Consider the following 15704-nt stretch of genomic DNA (forward strand, 5'->3'; position numbering starts at 1 on the left):
TTGGATCCATTGATCTTGACATGCTGCACTGTGACTCTGTTAAAAGGAACCTTGAATATCAACAGACCGATACCTCCTCAACTGCTTCCCTGAGCCTCTGCAGCAAAGAGGAGGCTGGGACGAGGGTGGGGAGGGGGGGTACAAGGGGTCATCGTTTAGTCCTAATTACATCAGATACTCTTGAGATCCAACACAACAGCCTTGTGGTGTTGGATCGATACAAATGGTGACATAGTAAAAAGCTAGGAAATGGGTACAAGTGCTCTTGAAATGTTTTATAGAATCAATGCTGCATTCGATTCAGGAATAGAGTCAGATTCTTTGACCTTTGATTCAGAATTCACGACAAGGAGGTCACAGTGACACCTGCTCAGATCCAGTGGTCCAGTTTGCCCAATTACAATGCTGTTTCCCCAAGTGCTCCAGGTCACATCGCGTAGCTACGGGTTACCACCTTCCATTATGAAAAATATAGAAATGGGGGAGAGAGCTGGATGACCTCTACTTCAGACTCAAATATAGATAGATCAACATGTTTCTAAGCGCTTTTTGTGTTCCCTTACTATGACAAGGCGAGAGTGTACAGGTGAACTAGAATATGACAATGACTGTGACAAACATTTTATATCTTCTGGTTCCCACAGGTTCAGAAATGGTTTTGTGGTGAGCTTTCCATCTGCACTGCATGCAATTGGAACACCTTACAGTCAATAAGAGAGATGCAGACACACAGTACCAAAAGCCAGGCACATATGATCAAAAGACCCCATTGTCTGCATACCCAGGGCCGTAGTTCTATGCTACACAACTGTCTGTCTTGTAACAATTAAGGAGAAGTTCCACAGATTTGTTTTCTGTGACGTGGAAACATTTAATCTATTGTAACGACTGTCAGCTCCACACGCCACTAATTTCACATATTTATCTAGCCTTGATCCAGGACTATAATACTACAGTTCTGGTCGGCCATTTCCTGGAACATGGACATTCAGTCATTCAGCAGGTCATAAAAATGTTTGTCACTTTACACCCACCTGACACTGAAAACACCGCCTACCACCAGGCATCATCGTTCATAATTTCCAACATTATTCTCATGATGAATTGCATTAACACCTGAGTGTGGGTTCTGTGGGATGGCTATCAGGGCTAACATCTATCACGTTTAGGAAAAGAGTGTGTTTTTATGTATTTTTACTGGACAGGCAGCAACCCTGAGATCAGTGACCTGGTTAGCACAGCGTCGGCAAATGTACATTTCAGTGTTCTCGGTTTGACCTTTTTTGCACAGCGGATTCGAGGAATTTAAGGTAAATACAACAAACAGCTGCTGCACTGCTTTCTGAGGCCCTGTTCAGACAGAGAGGAGTAAGACACACTGAGGATGCGAGGAGCATCGCGGGAGGGGAGAAATAGATCAGTTGTGACTGACGGCAAATTCAAAAGTCTGAAGGAACTTCAGTGGTACTAGGGCTGCACGATATTGGAATATTGCAATATTTTGTTTCCTGCGATATGAAAAAAATACAGGAATATTCAGCTTTAAAGTATAATGCATCAATCTGGTGCACTGTGAGAGCAAAATTAAGCACAATTTTGTGCTCTTGTAAAAAATGTATGCTCTACTACTGATTACTTCTTTAATCATAAAACATTTGTCGAATAGAAATAAATGAGACGGGGTCCGTGTTTCAAAACAGGTCAGGCAGGTTGCCGACATCGCCACAGACCCCTTAGACTGAGGACAGTCCACCCTGTTTGACAGTAACGCCGGGAGCCCCCGTCCCACATCAAGCAGTAAGTCCATTAAACCCGGGAAGCGGCGAGGTCCGGGTGAGGGCTGCTGCAAAGCTAATGGTCGGAGCCGCGAGCTAACTTCACCCTGGGCCTTTCCAACCCTACTAGAGCCGGTCGCGGCAGCGCGCCGCTACGGAGGAGGGCCAACCAGCGCCAGGGAGAGGATCCTCCCACAGCGAGCGGCCGTCTCTTACCCGCCGAGTTGAACCCCCGGGGCAGATGCGGACCCCACACATTTAGAAGTGTAAAAATAATTTGGAAAAACAATAAAAAGTGAATTAAAAAAAAAAAACACTGGATTAGTCATGGAAAATGAGAACTATCTTTTGCATTAAGCAGCATCGGTCTAGACCTGCTCGATATGAAAAACAGCTTGAGATAACTTCTGTCATGATTTGACGCCATATAAAAATAAATTGAAATAAATAAATTGAGCAGCAAAAAAAAGTTGTAGCACGACACATTCGAGTTCATTTGCCGACATTGCACATCCAGCGATGTGACTATCGCGCATGCGCACATCGCTGTGTTGATGCTGAGACGATATATCGTGCAGCCCTAATTGGTACATCCACTGGTTGCCAGTTGCAGTTAATAGGTGATCTGTGCAGTGTCTCAAAAACTGAAAGGAACATTGTGTAACATTTAGGGGGAACTAAGAATTGTTGTGTTTTTCGTTAACTTAGAATGAGACCTTCATATCGACATAGGGAGCGGGTCCTCTTCACAGAGTTTCTACAGTAGCCCAGAACGGACAAACCAAACACTGAGAGCCTTTTGCGTTTGCCTGAAGGCCACCGTAGTTCTCCGACACGCTTGTGAAACAACATTAACGTGAGCCGCAGAGTATGCTACCGCCAGCCACCGTGTGACCTCGGTTGTTCCACAAGTAGTGTTATTATGGTAAGGATGGCAAGGATGAGCAACGCAAACGTTGTTACCATGATTTTGCACTCTGCGGCTCACGTTACCGCATTATTGGAAAGGGAGGAGTGAGAACTCAGTCAGTTGGTTGCAATCTGCAAACACCACAATTAGATGCCGCCAAATCCTACACATTGTACCTTTAACTATTTTAAATAATACAGTAAAATACATTACATAGAACATTTTTTTCTAAGTAACACTTCTCTGTCTAAACAGTAACTGTTGTCAAATGTTCTGGCCAACAAGGTCAGAACATTTTTTAGAAAGGTTTATCCACAGACAGCAGTGGAGCAGCAGTTTTCTACCTTCCGTGTGATTTAGCACGACTTCAACCTTTAAAGGCCCCCGCGACGTTGAAAATGAAACGCAAGTGCATTTAAACCTAGCGATGCTACGTAATATTGCCAAGTAGGTATTTAGCATTAGAGTTTATATCACCATGCTGATATGACATCAGATAACCACGTCTAAAAATCTTCAGGGCTTCCGATGGGGGAATTCTGGCTTGAAGAGCTGCTCCGTTACATTTTTTTTTTTTTCCAATATACAACATCAGAATTTAAGACTGACGTTACTCTCAAATGCTTTTGCAGTTAAATTGCAGTAACATTGTGTGACATTTTTGAGTCACGAGTTGTTCAGTTAACTAATAATAGTAAGTGCAGTCTAGATTTCCAGTTATTTTTTTTAACTGTAACTGTTATTGTCTGCACTTACGGACACTTAAAAAAACTAGGCCAAATTCTAAGGTCTAATTCTGGCAGACAAAAGGTTAAATTTACATCACTTGAAATAATGGGTGATGATAACATTTGGTTATTACATCAATGGTCATTTCCCATCTGCTGATATACTTGGACACATCAGCAGGTGTACTGCTGGATGACTGGATGGGAAGCTCTACTGCATATTTTAGTGAGTTAACTATCAGATATCATATACAGACAGCGCTGTTTGCATTCTCAATCTTTTTTTTTTTGCACATACTCACTAAATGAAACAGAGTTACGCCTACTTTTCTCACTCTGTAAGGCCGTTCATGCTCCAATATTCAAAAATGAGAAAATATCAAGTCAGCTTCAGCAAGGAAGGGGGCGTTCCCTAACACGGTAGCATTTTCCATGACAACTTAAAAACTGGATAACTCTCAGCATTGTGCAGCACCTGTAACGTGTGTTAAGTGCATCCACTGTTGGTAACAGGTCTGACAAAAAAAGAAGTAGTACTCTACTTTGGTTGTAGTGAGACCATCTACAGTTCCTCAAATGTTCAAGCTTCCTTTTTAAATAATGAGGTAATACTGATGAGGTGATTTGTTGTGTTCAACAAAAAAAAAAAAAAAAACTAAGATTAGCATCATTAGCACTGACAGGCTAAAGTCACACATTTTGTTTTACAATAAAAGATGTTCTCATGTTTTACCCTTTTCCGTGAAAAAAAAAACCATGAGCATGTGTGAAGGCAACGTTTGTGGGGAGACAAGAGCTGCTTACTGCTGAAAGGCCTGGTAGTAGTGAGGTAGGGAGCTGGAAGTGCTCATAGCAGGACTGCTGTATGCCTGAGGTAGCTGGCTGTGGTTATGGGCTCCAGGGCCCTGTGGTACGTGAGCCTGCGGAGGCTGGAAGAAGGTGAAAGGCCCTGGAGCCTGGGAGGACAACCCAGTGGAAGAGGATGGGGGGGAAGTGGTGGTGGTGGCGGGTGGATAGCTCATCACTAACCCTCCCATCCCCATGTGAGGGCTGTAGGGTGGCAGGCTGAAAGGCAAGAAGCCCAGCAGAGGCCCGAGGTCCATGTTAGTGGTGCAAGACAGCTCAGTTGAGGAGATAGCGGGGCTCCTGGACAACAGGTGAGGGTCGCCGCCAGCGCCCACGCCTTCACCCAGCACCTCCCTCTGAGGGGAGGCAGAAGTCGAGGTAGAGGAGTTGACTGCACTCAGGTGAGGTGGGGGGGCACTCTGCAGGTCCAGCAGGAAACTGTCCACGTCGGCGCGAGGGTATGAGGTAGATCCGTGCTGATACCTGGCCATGTTGCTGTAGGGCTGCTGCTGCGGAGCCACCGAGGGCTGCAGATGATGGTGGTGGGGGTGAGGAGATTGGGGGGGCATGTGGCGAGCCACGCCTATGTTCGAGGACAAGGAGCCCTGCATGAGGCCGTGAGGGTGGCCCATCCCGGGGACGGGATTGGCCATGGGGTAGGAATTGTACATGTCCCTGGAGAACGTCTCCATGGGCTCCTTGGAGACCGAGCCCATATCAGACGCCACAGGGCTAGGCTCCTCCTTCACCGGGCACTGGGTGGCAGGGGCCGGCGTAGTCACGGGCGTGCTGGGCGTACAGGGTGGCATCAACCCCGACTCCTGGGCATGGCTCTTCTTCAAATGGCGGGTCAGGTGGTCTCTGCGGCCAAAGCGTTGTGCGCAGCGCGGGCACAAGAAGTCGCGGCGCCCGGTGTGCACCACAGCGTGACGGCGTACATCCTTACGGGTGTAAAAGCGGCGGTCGCATCGCTCGCATGAGTACTTCCTTTCTCTCACTGGCACAGTAGCGGTTGAGTTGCCCTCTGACGGTGGAGGCCTGTCAATATGACTGCCTAGGTGCTCAAGCAGGGAAGACGCCCCCTCTGGACAAGGCAGGCCCGCCGTAGCACTGTGGGCTGCTACCAGGTGGCGTCTGTAACCGAGCTGGGTGTTGTACTGCTTGCCACACTCCTGGCAGTGGAAGAGCTGCCTGGTGCCTGGGTGGCTCTCCTGCAGCTGGCTCTTCAGATGGTCCTGCTGGTGAAACATGGTCTAACAGAAGGAACAGTACTGGCTCTGCTGCTGCACAGGGACTCTGGCCAAGAGCCTGAGCAGACACAGACAAGACTCATGAGGATCCTCCAGAGAGCTGACCATCAGCCTACAGACCTCTGGTTCGTTTTGTTAACTTAGAGTGCTAGAATTAATGCTAAGTGCTGTTTGTTGACTGTTTGATGGTCTCTTGTGGCAATGACTAGTGGTCTGTCCTGCCTTACTGGGGCAAGCCTGTGTCCAGCACTTGGTTTCTGTGACAGCAGCTGCCATAGCAACCCCAAAAGGGCTGCGGTGATGAGGAGCCGTGGAAGCTCTGACTGGGTCTGTGTGTTTCTTGAGAAGAGCTCTTGTGTTGGCCCGCAGTCTATTTTAGTATTCAGCAGCCCTGAACGCCACAGTCACAGCAGCTGAATCCGAGGCAGCATGACATCTTTACAGACCTGCAAAACAGAAAAAATTTGTCACTTTGTGCAAATGATAACTTTGGGCTTAATAGCGCAGGGTCCGTGAAAAGTTTGTTAGATTCATTCATTTAAATCATCATGATATAATTTATATATATTTTTTCACAAAAAGGCTTCATAGTCTAACAAATAATGTTTGAATTTTGAAATCTACAGTATAATAGTTCATAGATTACGTTCTAATCTAACAAATCTATAACTCTTAAAATCTGAAAATATGTTTAGTACGCGTCTAATATCTTTCTAATACATTTCTCTTGTGGGGGTCCCCAGTGTGCTCTCTATCTTATAAGGGGTCCTTGGTTGAAAAAAGATTGAGAACCTCTGTTGTAGTATTCTATTCAATTTATGAGCACATCTCTGGTAAACACCAGATTTAAAGTGGTGCTTATGTGTGATTGTTTGCAGAGAAACTCAGTTTTACAGACCTTTTGGTTAAATCAACTAACCGATTAGTCGAAAAAAAATGGTATGAGTGTTAGAGTGTCGACTAAGAATTTCTTTGGTCGAGGACAGCCAGAATGATTTTATAAATTAATAGTACAGAGAGTGAGAAGAGCATGACATTTCTATCATAGTTAGTGCAACGTTTATTTTCAGATGTGGCGGTAAGTCAGATTTGACCTCTGAGGACCGTGAGAGGTCAAATCCAAGATGGCTGCCAGTCCACCGGGTCTAATGTTCAAACGCGTTTAATTTTGGAAACAAACAGTGTAGAAAAAACATTTAAGGTGTCATTTACAACTAAGTTGGGGACACACATTTGAGATCACCAGAATTTAAGGAAATGCATTTAGGTCAAGGTAAATATTTACCAAAATATAAGCAATCAGTTGAAATTTGCAAATAAACACCCAGTGGTGTCACAGTGGCGATATTAGTTATTTAGCTTGTCAGCGTACAGTATGTGCTTGTGGCAGGTGTGGCACAGTTGTGTATTGTGTATTATGTCCATGCTTCGACTAGCTGGGTATAGATGCATTATCTGTGGATGTTTTGTTGAGCCGTACCGGTAAATAAATCCTGGATATTGACATGTAGCTTACGGTCCCGCCTTACCAATGATATCAACCAATCATCTGCTAGGCAAATGATGTCATAGTAACCCATCCTGACACCCAAGCAGCACACTGCAGTCCGACCACCAGGCATCAGCAAAACAGACCGATCAAGTCATTATCTTGTGGTAAGTTATTTCCCGAAATGTTGGTAATCATTTTGGATTCAGATGAAAAGGTAGTAGTGTTGCCACGATACTGGAATTTCTAAATTCGATACAAAACCTATCAACATTCGATACCATAAGGAAAAATCGACAACGTTGAATACATCAAATTTTTGATTTTTATGAAAAGATAAATATATCGAGGCTATAACATGACAACGACTTCTCTTCTCTTGGCTAGTGACAGAGAACAGCAGAATGACTGTAGTAAACATTAACAATTATTAAAACACCAACTTTAATGAGCTAACACCAATGTGCTGTCCTCTCCTGGTACACAATGTCTCCACCTAGTGTTGAGTTTGAGTTTTGACCCCTGTGAGATTGCTGTAGTTGGTCAGTGTGGAGTGTTGAAGCAGCAGAGTAAGCTAGCAATGTGAAGTCAGCACCGTGGAAATGAACTAATAGCTGCTGAATCTGCAGCTATCAGTTCATTTCCACACAGCATAGGAAAATAATGCCTGTAAGAATGAGCACACATGTTTTATGTTAAGCAGTAAAATAGATTGTTTGTGAAGACAATAATATCACGATGCTAATTTCCACAATAATGGTAATTCCATTATGTGTTAGCATTGAGCTAACGGACTAAGCGCTAGTGATTTGCCACATGGTTATAGCAGTCATGCTAGCTATGTTAGGAGTTATTTCAGCATTATGGTGCCAAACTAAACACCAATGTTCAGAGAGGGTGGAATAACCATAACAAAATCCACAAATTATTATTTCAATTGGAGCGACTGAGACGAGAGAACTGTGAGTGAGAGGAGGCAGGCTATGCTGTAGCGGTGTGTGGGTGTGTCAACTCGCTGTGGGAGAGAAGAGAGAGCAGAGAGCGCAGCTGGTACCCGTGCATCAATACTGCAGAATAGGAGTATTGAAACCGTTTCAAATATTCAGTATTGATATGTATCGATAAATCAATATTTTTGACAATACAAAGGTTGATATTTATTATATATAATTATGGTGTTTCATTTGGTCAAAATTAATCATAAAGCATATGATAATGTTTGCAAGTAAAGATTTAGCTAACGTAGCTAGCTAGTTATCTATCCCCCAGAGTTGGCTATGTTCTGAAGCTAGACCACTATTATGTCAACAAAATAACGCTACAACAGCAACGCTGTAAATATAAATTGAGGGCGTATAAATCTCTGGATGCCTATAGTTAACTATCCTTCAGTAAAGCCAGTCAAAAAGAGAGTTGCACAATATCGGCTTAGCGTTTCAGAGATGGAGAGAAAGGGTTGCTAATAGTTTAGCCTTCTGCTAACCGCAGCCAATGGCTCATGGCTGCGGTTAGCAGAAGGCTAAATATTAGCAACATTTACTGTCCATCTCTGAAATGTTTCGCTGATATTGTAGCTCGCTAGAGCCTTGAATCACAGTTTGTCAACTCAAATGTATGCGTTATCTCGATTCTAGCACGCATCAACACGGCAAGATGACATTTTTGATGTGTAACTTTAGCCCACTGCTAGTGTTTGCCTCCAGTCTTTCCTTTCCTTTGCCTCCAGCTAACACTGGGACGTAATCATGACGTTGATGCAAAAAGGGTCAATACTCACGGCACTTCCTGCATGGCATTTTACACTGCATGATTTAGCCTAGCGGCTAGCTAGTTACTTTTCCTTAATTATAGCTCTTCTACTCTTGCTTGGTTTATTTGTTGAACTTCAGCCTACATGTTCAACATTGTTGAATCAGAGCCGGTGATATTAGTAGCGAGAGCTAGTGCTGTCTCTCAGCTCTGCGCACACAAGCTCCGCCTCCACCCTCGGTGACGCAGCGATCAGAGGAGAGAAGGAAAAAAAAAAGAGACGAGAGAAACAAAACCGTATTTTTGTACATTACAGCACACTTGTAATGCAGAGGGATACTAATTTTGATTTTTTTTTTTCTAACCGATAGCCGACCCTCATTAACCGACAAGATTAGTGCGATGCATGCAGCGGTGCTGTGGTTGTAGTGCCTAACAAGCCGCCCAGCTGCAACAATAAGCTGATGCACAAACAGGTCAAATCCATAATTTATCGCCAGCTGCAGTGTACGTGCGAAACAGTCAACGGAGTCCCCAGTTCACCCGTCCGGGAGAGTTAGCAGCAACGATGCTGCGTGTATTGTCGTGGACACATGCAACCACTTTCCCAGTAGGTCTCCAGTCTTAATGACGGAGTCCACCTTCTCTTCTCCTCTTTGTCTTTCTCTAAAGCACGCACACACTCACAGCAAGAGCAGCACTGCGCTCCTCGTCTCTGTAATTGTCTCAGTCTGAAATCCAAAAGTATTGAAGAAACATAAATGTAATCATTATTTTTATAATCATTATAGTGGCTTAGTCCGATCCACTTGGTTTGTTTCGCATTTACACAACCAGGGCTGTTAACAGTGACACCTGTGACCGGTAAGTCAACGACAGTCAGCATCCTGTTGCTCATGCTTTTGCTTACACTACCGACACACACCAGATTGACTGTAATTGACAGGCATCATGTTGATTAACGCTAGCAACATTAGCCAGCTAAAACCACACTATCAATATATATATTTTACATGCTTGGCAGTAGTGTTAGCTTACCAAACAAAGGTCCCTCTATGAATCAAAGGCACAGTCAATGTTAATACTAGTGTTTACTTTTCCTGCTTCAGCCTCCCGACCGTGGTCAGAAGGCACAGGGGAGACACCGTCGTTTTGGTCTCCTGGGCCGGAGTCGATAACGTTACTTGCTCTGAGTCAAGCCCTGTCACTTCACTCAGCAGCAGGGAAACTAGACACATTTCTGCACAAACTGCAACTTCCACTGTACATTCCCTTGATATTCTCAAAGCTGAACTAACTCTCTTCTGCTCCGCTGCGCGCTCATTTTCTCACACTCACCGCCGCTCTCTCTCTTTTGCTTCACCACTCACTTCCCACATGCACACACACTCTTCGCACTGGCTCTGTTATTCTCCCACAACGCCCGACGTCGGTCTCATTCCTGTTTTGCAAGACGGCCTTCACTAGATATAACTTTGGGTTTTTTGTGCTTCCGTGGAGTTTGTGTTGGAGTCGAAGTTGTGGTGGTGGGGGCTGGTCATTTGTTGCCGTTAGCGGACTCCATTTCAACAGCTAAGGCACTCGCGAGCGCGAATGACGTCACATCCGTTGGATTTTCCCAAAAAAAACATTCATACATGTAAAAAGTTACATACAGTCCCTTTATACTTTTGTATAAGATTATATTTAAGTTGCCTTGGCAACATATCTTACAATATTAGGCTATTTAATATGCCATAATTTAATTAATTAATTAATTAATTAATTTAGCATATTTCCCAATGGACATTTTGGCCACTGATCGTTTAATCTGACGGACAACTACACGTGATACTGGCAAAAGGCCGGCATATGCTGGCTAACGTAAACCATGTCTGGGGGTGTGCACGGCTTCTCCATAATCTCCGTAATTTATCCATTAACCATTGTATGTTGTACAACAGAGATACTGTTCCTACATAAGGGGCCACAAACAAAACACTTGACGCATTTCTGTGTACGATGGGAAGTTGACTCCCCGCCGGGACTAATCATCTGGGATTTATGTATTTTTAAGATGTTTTTTAAACAAAAATGTGTTATACAGTTAGCAAACTCCTTTAAGGAACAACTCAGTGCGTAGGTTGTGTGCTTAACATGAGTGAGTGTCGGTGTGTGCGGTTGAGAGAGAGACAGACAGAGAAAGAAGAACAGAAAAGGCACACGTGTTTGTTTACGAGACAAGACAGGTTTCCGTCAGCAAGCGGCTAGTAACATTAGCGAGTGAGTATGTGTGTGACTGACTGTGAGTATGAAGTTAACAGTAACGTTATAGCTGTGAATGTAGCAATGCAGTGTGTACAATTAGGCTGTCTATTAATAAATACTACAACTCCCAGAGCTAGTGTTTGAAAGTTAAACAGGTCATAATTCCCACTCTAATATCTATTTTATATTGCTGTGAAAATATGTCCTTAAAACAACTGGATTTATTCAAGTTTCTTGCAAAAAACTACATTTTACCAGATTTGATCATGATCATGACAGCGTTATAATTTACCTTCGCCTTATGCTCATTTTTACTGAGCAGAGATTGAACCTTAATGTAACCCAATGGAACATCCATTAATGTTAACGGTTAGTTGCCTTATTTACATGGGAGAAGTTTGCCTTCAGGGATTTCTGACAGAAAGCCTTTTCCGACAGGTTTAGGAAACAAACCTACTTGGTTTGGTTTAGGAAAAGATCATGGTTTGGGTTCAAATATACCCGTTCTGGAAGAAAGTCCTGAAGGCAAACTTCTCCCATGTGCGGACTGTGCAGCTTACGTTAACTAGCTCTCCCTCTGCCGATGTCATCACGGATTTGTGGTTCACAATGTAGCTTCCCCTTATGGGTGCATTCGTAAATAGTTACTACGAGCGCCATAGCGCACTGTGGCACAAACTGGACCGTTCTTAAATTCAGAGCGCTGTTGGAATGTAACGTTACCGTTCAGTTATTCAGAGCATCTCACTCTCGGAGCAGTGGCGCGTACTCTGGGCATTCAAATGAAAGCAGTAATGCTGATCTCCAAATCGCATATTTTTACTGAATATCGGGGCCCTAATAAAGATCACAATTATTTTTCACTTGTCTGATCGGTCAACCGCATTAGGCATTCCACTTGCTCGAACACAGAGTTTACTTGCCCCTGGCAAGTAAACAAGCATTAATGTCAAGCCATGAATTTTATGAATTGTTATTTATTATTAAAATAATAAATCGTACAACAGCACCTACTGATGCTATCATGTCAATATGGACCAAAATCTCTGCAGAATGTTTCCAGCACCTTGTTGAATTTATGCCACAAAGAATTAAGGCCATTCTGAAGGCCACCCCAGAACTAGCAAAGCGTACCTAATACATTGGCCAATGAGTGTATATATACACATATATACTTTTTAAAAACACCTCACAAATATATAGTCTCATCTTTAGAAAAGGCTCAGTAATTTCCTAAAACAGCTGGTCACTGTAGTTTTTATTCAAACATTATTCAAACAGAGGGAAATTTTGCATTTGTTGGGAACTATTTTCAGCGGTGGATCAATCCACATTTGGCACTCTACTGAGTATTTGGGGCAGCAGTACGGTGTATGTGGAATTAAGTCAAAATAAACTACAGCGTGTGTGCAACAATGGAGCTCTATGGCACAGAGGAATAAGATATATCAGGTTTTCAACACAGAATACTTGTTAGTGGATACATTCTTTGCTGGTTTGGCTCTGCACATGGCATTTCTTGACAAGAAGAAACATATTTAATAATATCATCAGACTAATCCTACAACATAACTACATTTTTAGAAGAAAGCAATGCATTATTTACAAAAGTACCTGACAACTGTAGCAGTCCATTTGGTGTTTTTGAGTACTGTAATTCTCTTTGTTACAAACGTGTGATTTGGGGCTATAGATATGAAATTGAATTGACAGACAAACTAAGTTCATAAATGAAATATGTTGCCTATCTTAAACTACTCAAGGGTGTACATCCAGTCAGGGAATGAAATTAGTACCTGCCACCTGCCAAATATAGGGTAAATGTTGGCTGTGGCAGGGGAAAACTTTCAGGTCACCTGCCACCATGGCAGATATGTTTTCCTTATATTAAGAAATATTTGTTTTAAAAAGCAATTCCTAAATTAAAAATAGTCAGGGATTAAGGTTACATGCTCCATATTTCTAATGTCTGTTACCACTGACTCAGTGTTTACTAGGGGTCGACGGAAATATTGAGTATTGCAATATTATGTTTTGTGATACTGTATTAATTCTCAAAAACCCTGTATTGAATTCTAATTAATAGTTTACATGCAAAGATTAACTCAGGAAATACTTTACTCTATTTGCAAATATATGCAGATCCTACTATTCTGATTGCATAAAAAAGTTAACTTTTTTATGCATATAGCAGTGTTATTTATACTATGATAGTTTTTTTTTTTAAATCGCAATATATTGCCTTACTTACAGTATCACAATATATCGCAATATATTGCATCGTAACCCCTGTATCGTGATATGTACCTTATCGCCAGATTCTTGCCAATACACAGCCCTATAGTGTTTACGATTCTAGAGCGTTCTACATAGATTTCAGAAGTGGCAGACAAAACAATTGTGTGGCTAGTAGAAATGTTCAGTGACCTGCCACAGTGGCACGTGAGGAAAAAACTTAATTTTAGACCCTGCATCCAGTATTTAGACCTGCCACTAGCTGGACCACTGCTTGCTTCACTTCACTATGATGCCTTCACTTATGACATGTGTTGTAAAAACCTTTATTAATTCACCTAAGTATGGTTCATTTTTCTATTGCAGTGCCACCACTTTCACTCAAATAGAGAATTTAAACACATTTGCCAGCAGCGAATGTCTAGATAAAAGGACTAAATGTGGACTTTGCATCAAGAGTAAGGTGATGGGAGCTGGTAGTGCCATCTTGTGGGTCTCCTGCATGGAGCTGCCATAAAGCTTTAATCCACACACCTTCTCTGCTTAAGCCCTCTCCATTACGGTAAACTAAAATGCTTGTCCCGTTGCAACCAAATGAAGAGGGGGGAACTTTCTCCCAGGCTGAGAAGAGCTTGAGTGAAACGGTGAAATGGTCGCTGTCGTTATAGTGAGTGTGGTGGGACGGGGTCATTACCGGACCGGGGCTAAATGTGACTGCTAGCCTGGCTGCAGGCACTGTTCACTAAAATTAGGCGGCGGAGGAGAAATTAGGATTGTTGTTTGGAGGTTCAAGTGTGTATTACGATAGTTATATGTCGAGGGAACCCACTGACTAGTGTTAGTAGGGCTGTGGACGAAGTTAGAGAGTCAGCCGAACCAGCATGCTGGTTAAAAACACAAAAGATGAGCGCTTCACTAAGTTGTATCGGAGTTTGTGTGACGGGAGCTAACTCCTAACTCCTGGAGGTTTGCTCGAGCTCCGTTAAACTCCGGTTCAGAGTCAACACAGAAGGACACGACGATAACTCACCGATTGAGCCTCGGTCCAGCTCTCCGTCCAGCCTCCGTTCCGGCTCCATATGGACATTTTGTGAACAAGTTTTAAAGATGTTTGTTATAGTCCGGGCCTGGACTGCTGGGCGCCGCGCTGGAAGCCATGCATTGTGGGAGAGTGACGTCACACCACCCCGGGCTCAGAGGGAACTCTAGCAGGAACCAGATCCATCCACATCCACACACACAACACACACACATCCAGACACACGCACACACAAACACACTCACCAATAATAATAATACCAATATCAATAATTTGACACATATATGCAAGTCCAAAAGATCTTGCCACATGGAAAAAAAATATATAATAATAATAATAATAATTTTATTTGTAGAGCACTTTTCAAACCCAAAGCACAAAGTGCTTTCCAAGGAACTTCACATCATAGACAGCAGAATACAATATAACATAAATGATTAAATAAAATACAATAGAATGGGAAAATAAAGAAACAAGCATATACATATTCATACAATTACATATGCACATACATACACATCAGCACACAAGCATACAAAAGACACAAATTCAGCTGATTGGAAAAGCCGTTCTATAAAAGTGAGTTTTAAGACTGGATTTAAAAATCGTGACAGAGTCAGCTGATCTGATGCTCAGTGGAAGACTGTTCCAGAGTCGGGGAGCCAGTACTGCAAAAGCACGATCACCTTTTGATTTTAACCTGCTCTTTGGAACAGTTAAAAGACCCAGACTGACAGGGCCTGTTCGGACAGTACCGTATGAGGAGCTCAGTTATATACTCCGGTGCCAGGTCATTCAGAGCTTTACATGTGATTAAAAGCACTTTAAAATCAATTCTAAAAGAGACTGGGAGCCAATGTAGAGAGGCCAGAATTGGTGTGATGTGAGAGCATCGTTTGGTTTTGGTCAGTAGTCTACAGTAGCTGCAGAGTTCTGAACTATTTGGAGCTGCTCTGTTGCTCGATTGTTTAAGCAGGTATACAAGGAATTGTATAACGTTAAAACTGAATGCTTAAATAAAACAATGCTAAAACAATATGTATGTTTTATGAGATGGTGGGATCCAGAAAGCTGTGAAATCACCTGTAGTGCCTATGCAGTATTTGTATGTCTCCTTCTCACAACAGTGATTAATAAGTCTCTACCTCTGTGCCTATATTATTAGCTGATGAAATAACTCTGGGGGGAAATATTCAGTCTCTGTTTTTGAAAGGTGTTGCACAAAATTAATAATTCCAATGTTCACCCTTCAAACAGTACCTCAGATAATAGAGAAATTTCACTGGCACAAACTATTTTCTGTAATGAACATTCATGAAAACTGACTGATTTCCAAATTTTAGAAGGATTTACGTAAATATCCCTATATATATATATATATATATATTAACATAATAATTTACCTTATTTTATTTACTGTATACTGCATTTATGAA

General features: G+C 42.6%; 1 protein-coding gene and 1 long non-coding RNA gene across 2 annotated transcripts; one reads left to right on the forward strand and one right to left on the reverse strand.

Annotated features, from left to right (window-relative positions):
- Nucleotides 1-421: 421 nt before the first annotated feature.
- On the forward strand, nucleotides 422-9131 carry LOC119490224. Its single transcript, XR_005207362.1, has 3 exons — nucleotides 422-551; nucleotides 6362-6371; nucleotides 9080-9131. It is a non-coding gene; the product is annotated as an uncharacterized LOC119490224 (long non-coding RNA).
- On the reverse strand, nucleotides 2541-15413 carry LOC119490223 (zinc finger protein PLAGL2-like). Its single transcript, XM_037773477.1, has 2 exons — nucleotides 14260-15413; nucleotides 2541-5955 (listed from the first exon to the last, which is right to left on the reverse strand). The coding sequence occupies exon 2, from the start codon at nucleotides 5507-5509 to the stop codon at nucleotides 4214-4216; it is 1296 nt and encodes a 431-aa protein (XP_037629405.1). The 5' UTR covers nucleotides 5510-5955; nucleotides 14260-15413; the 3' UTR covers nucleotides 2541-4213.
- Between the last annotated feature and the right edge of the window lie 291 nt (nucleotides 15414-15704).

Source organism: Sebastes umbrosus, chromosome 6 (genome assembly GCF_015220745.1).
Source record: "Sebastes umbrosus isolate fSebUmb1 chromosome 6, fSebUmb1.pri, whole genome shotgun sequence".
NCBI classification, from domain to species: Eukaryota; Metazoa; Chordata; class Actinopteri; order Perciformes; family Sebastidae; genus Sebastes; species Sebastes umbrosus.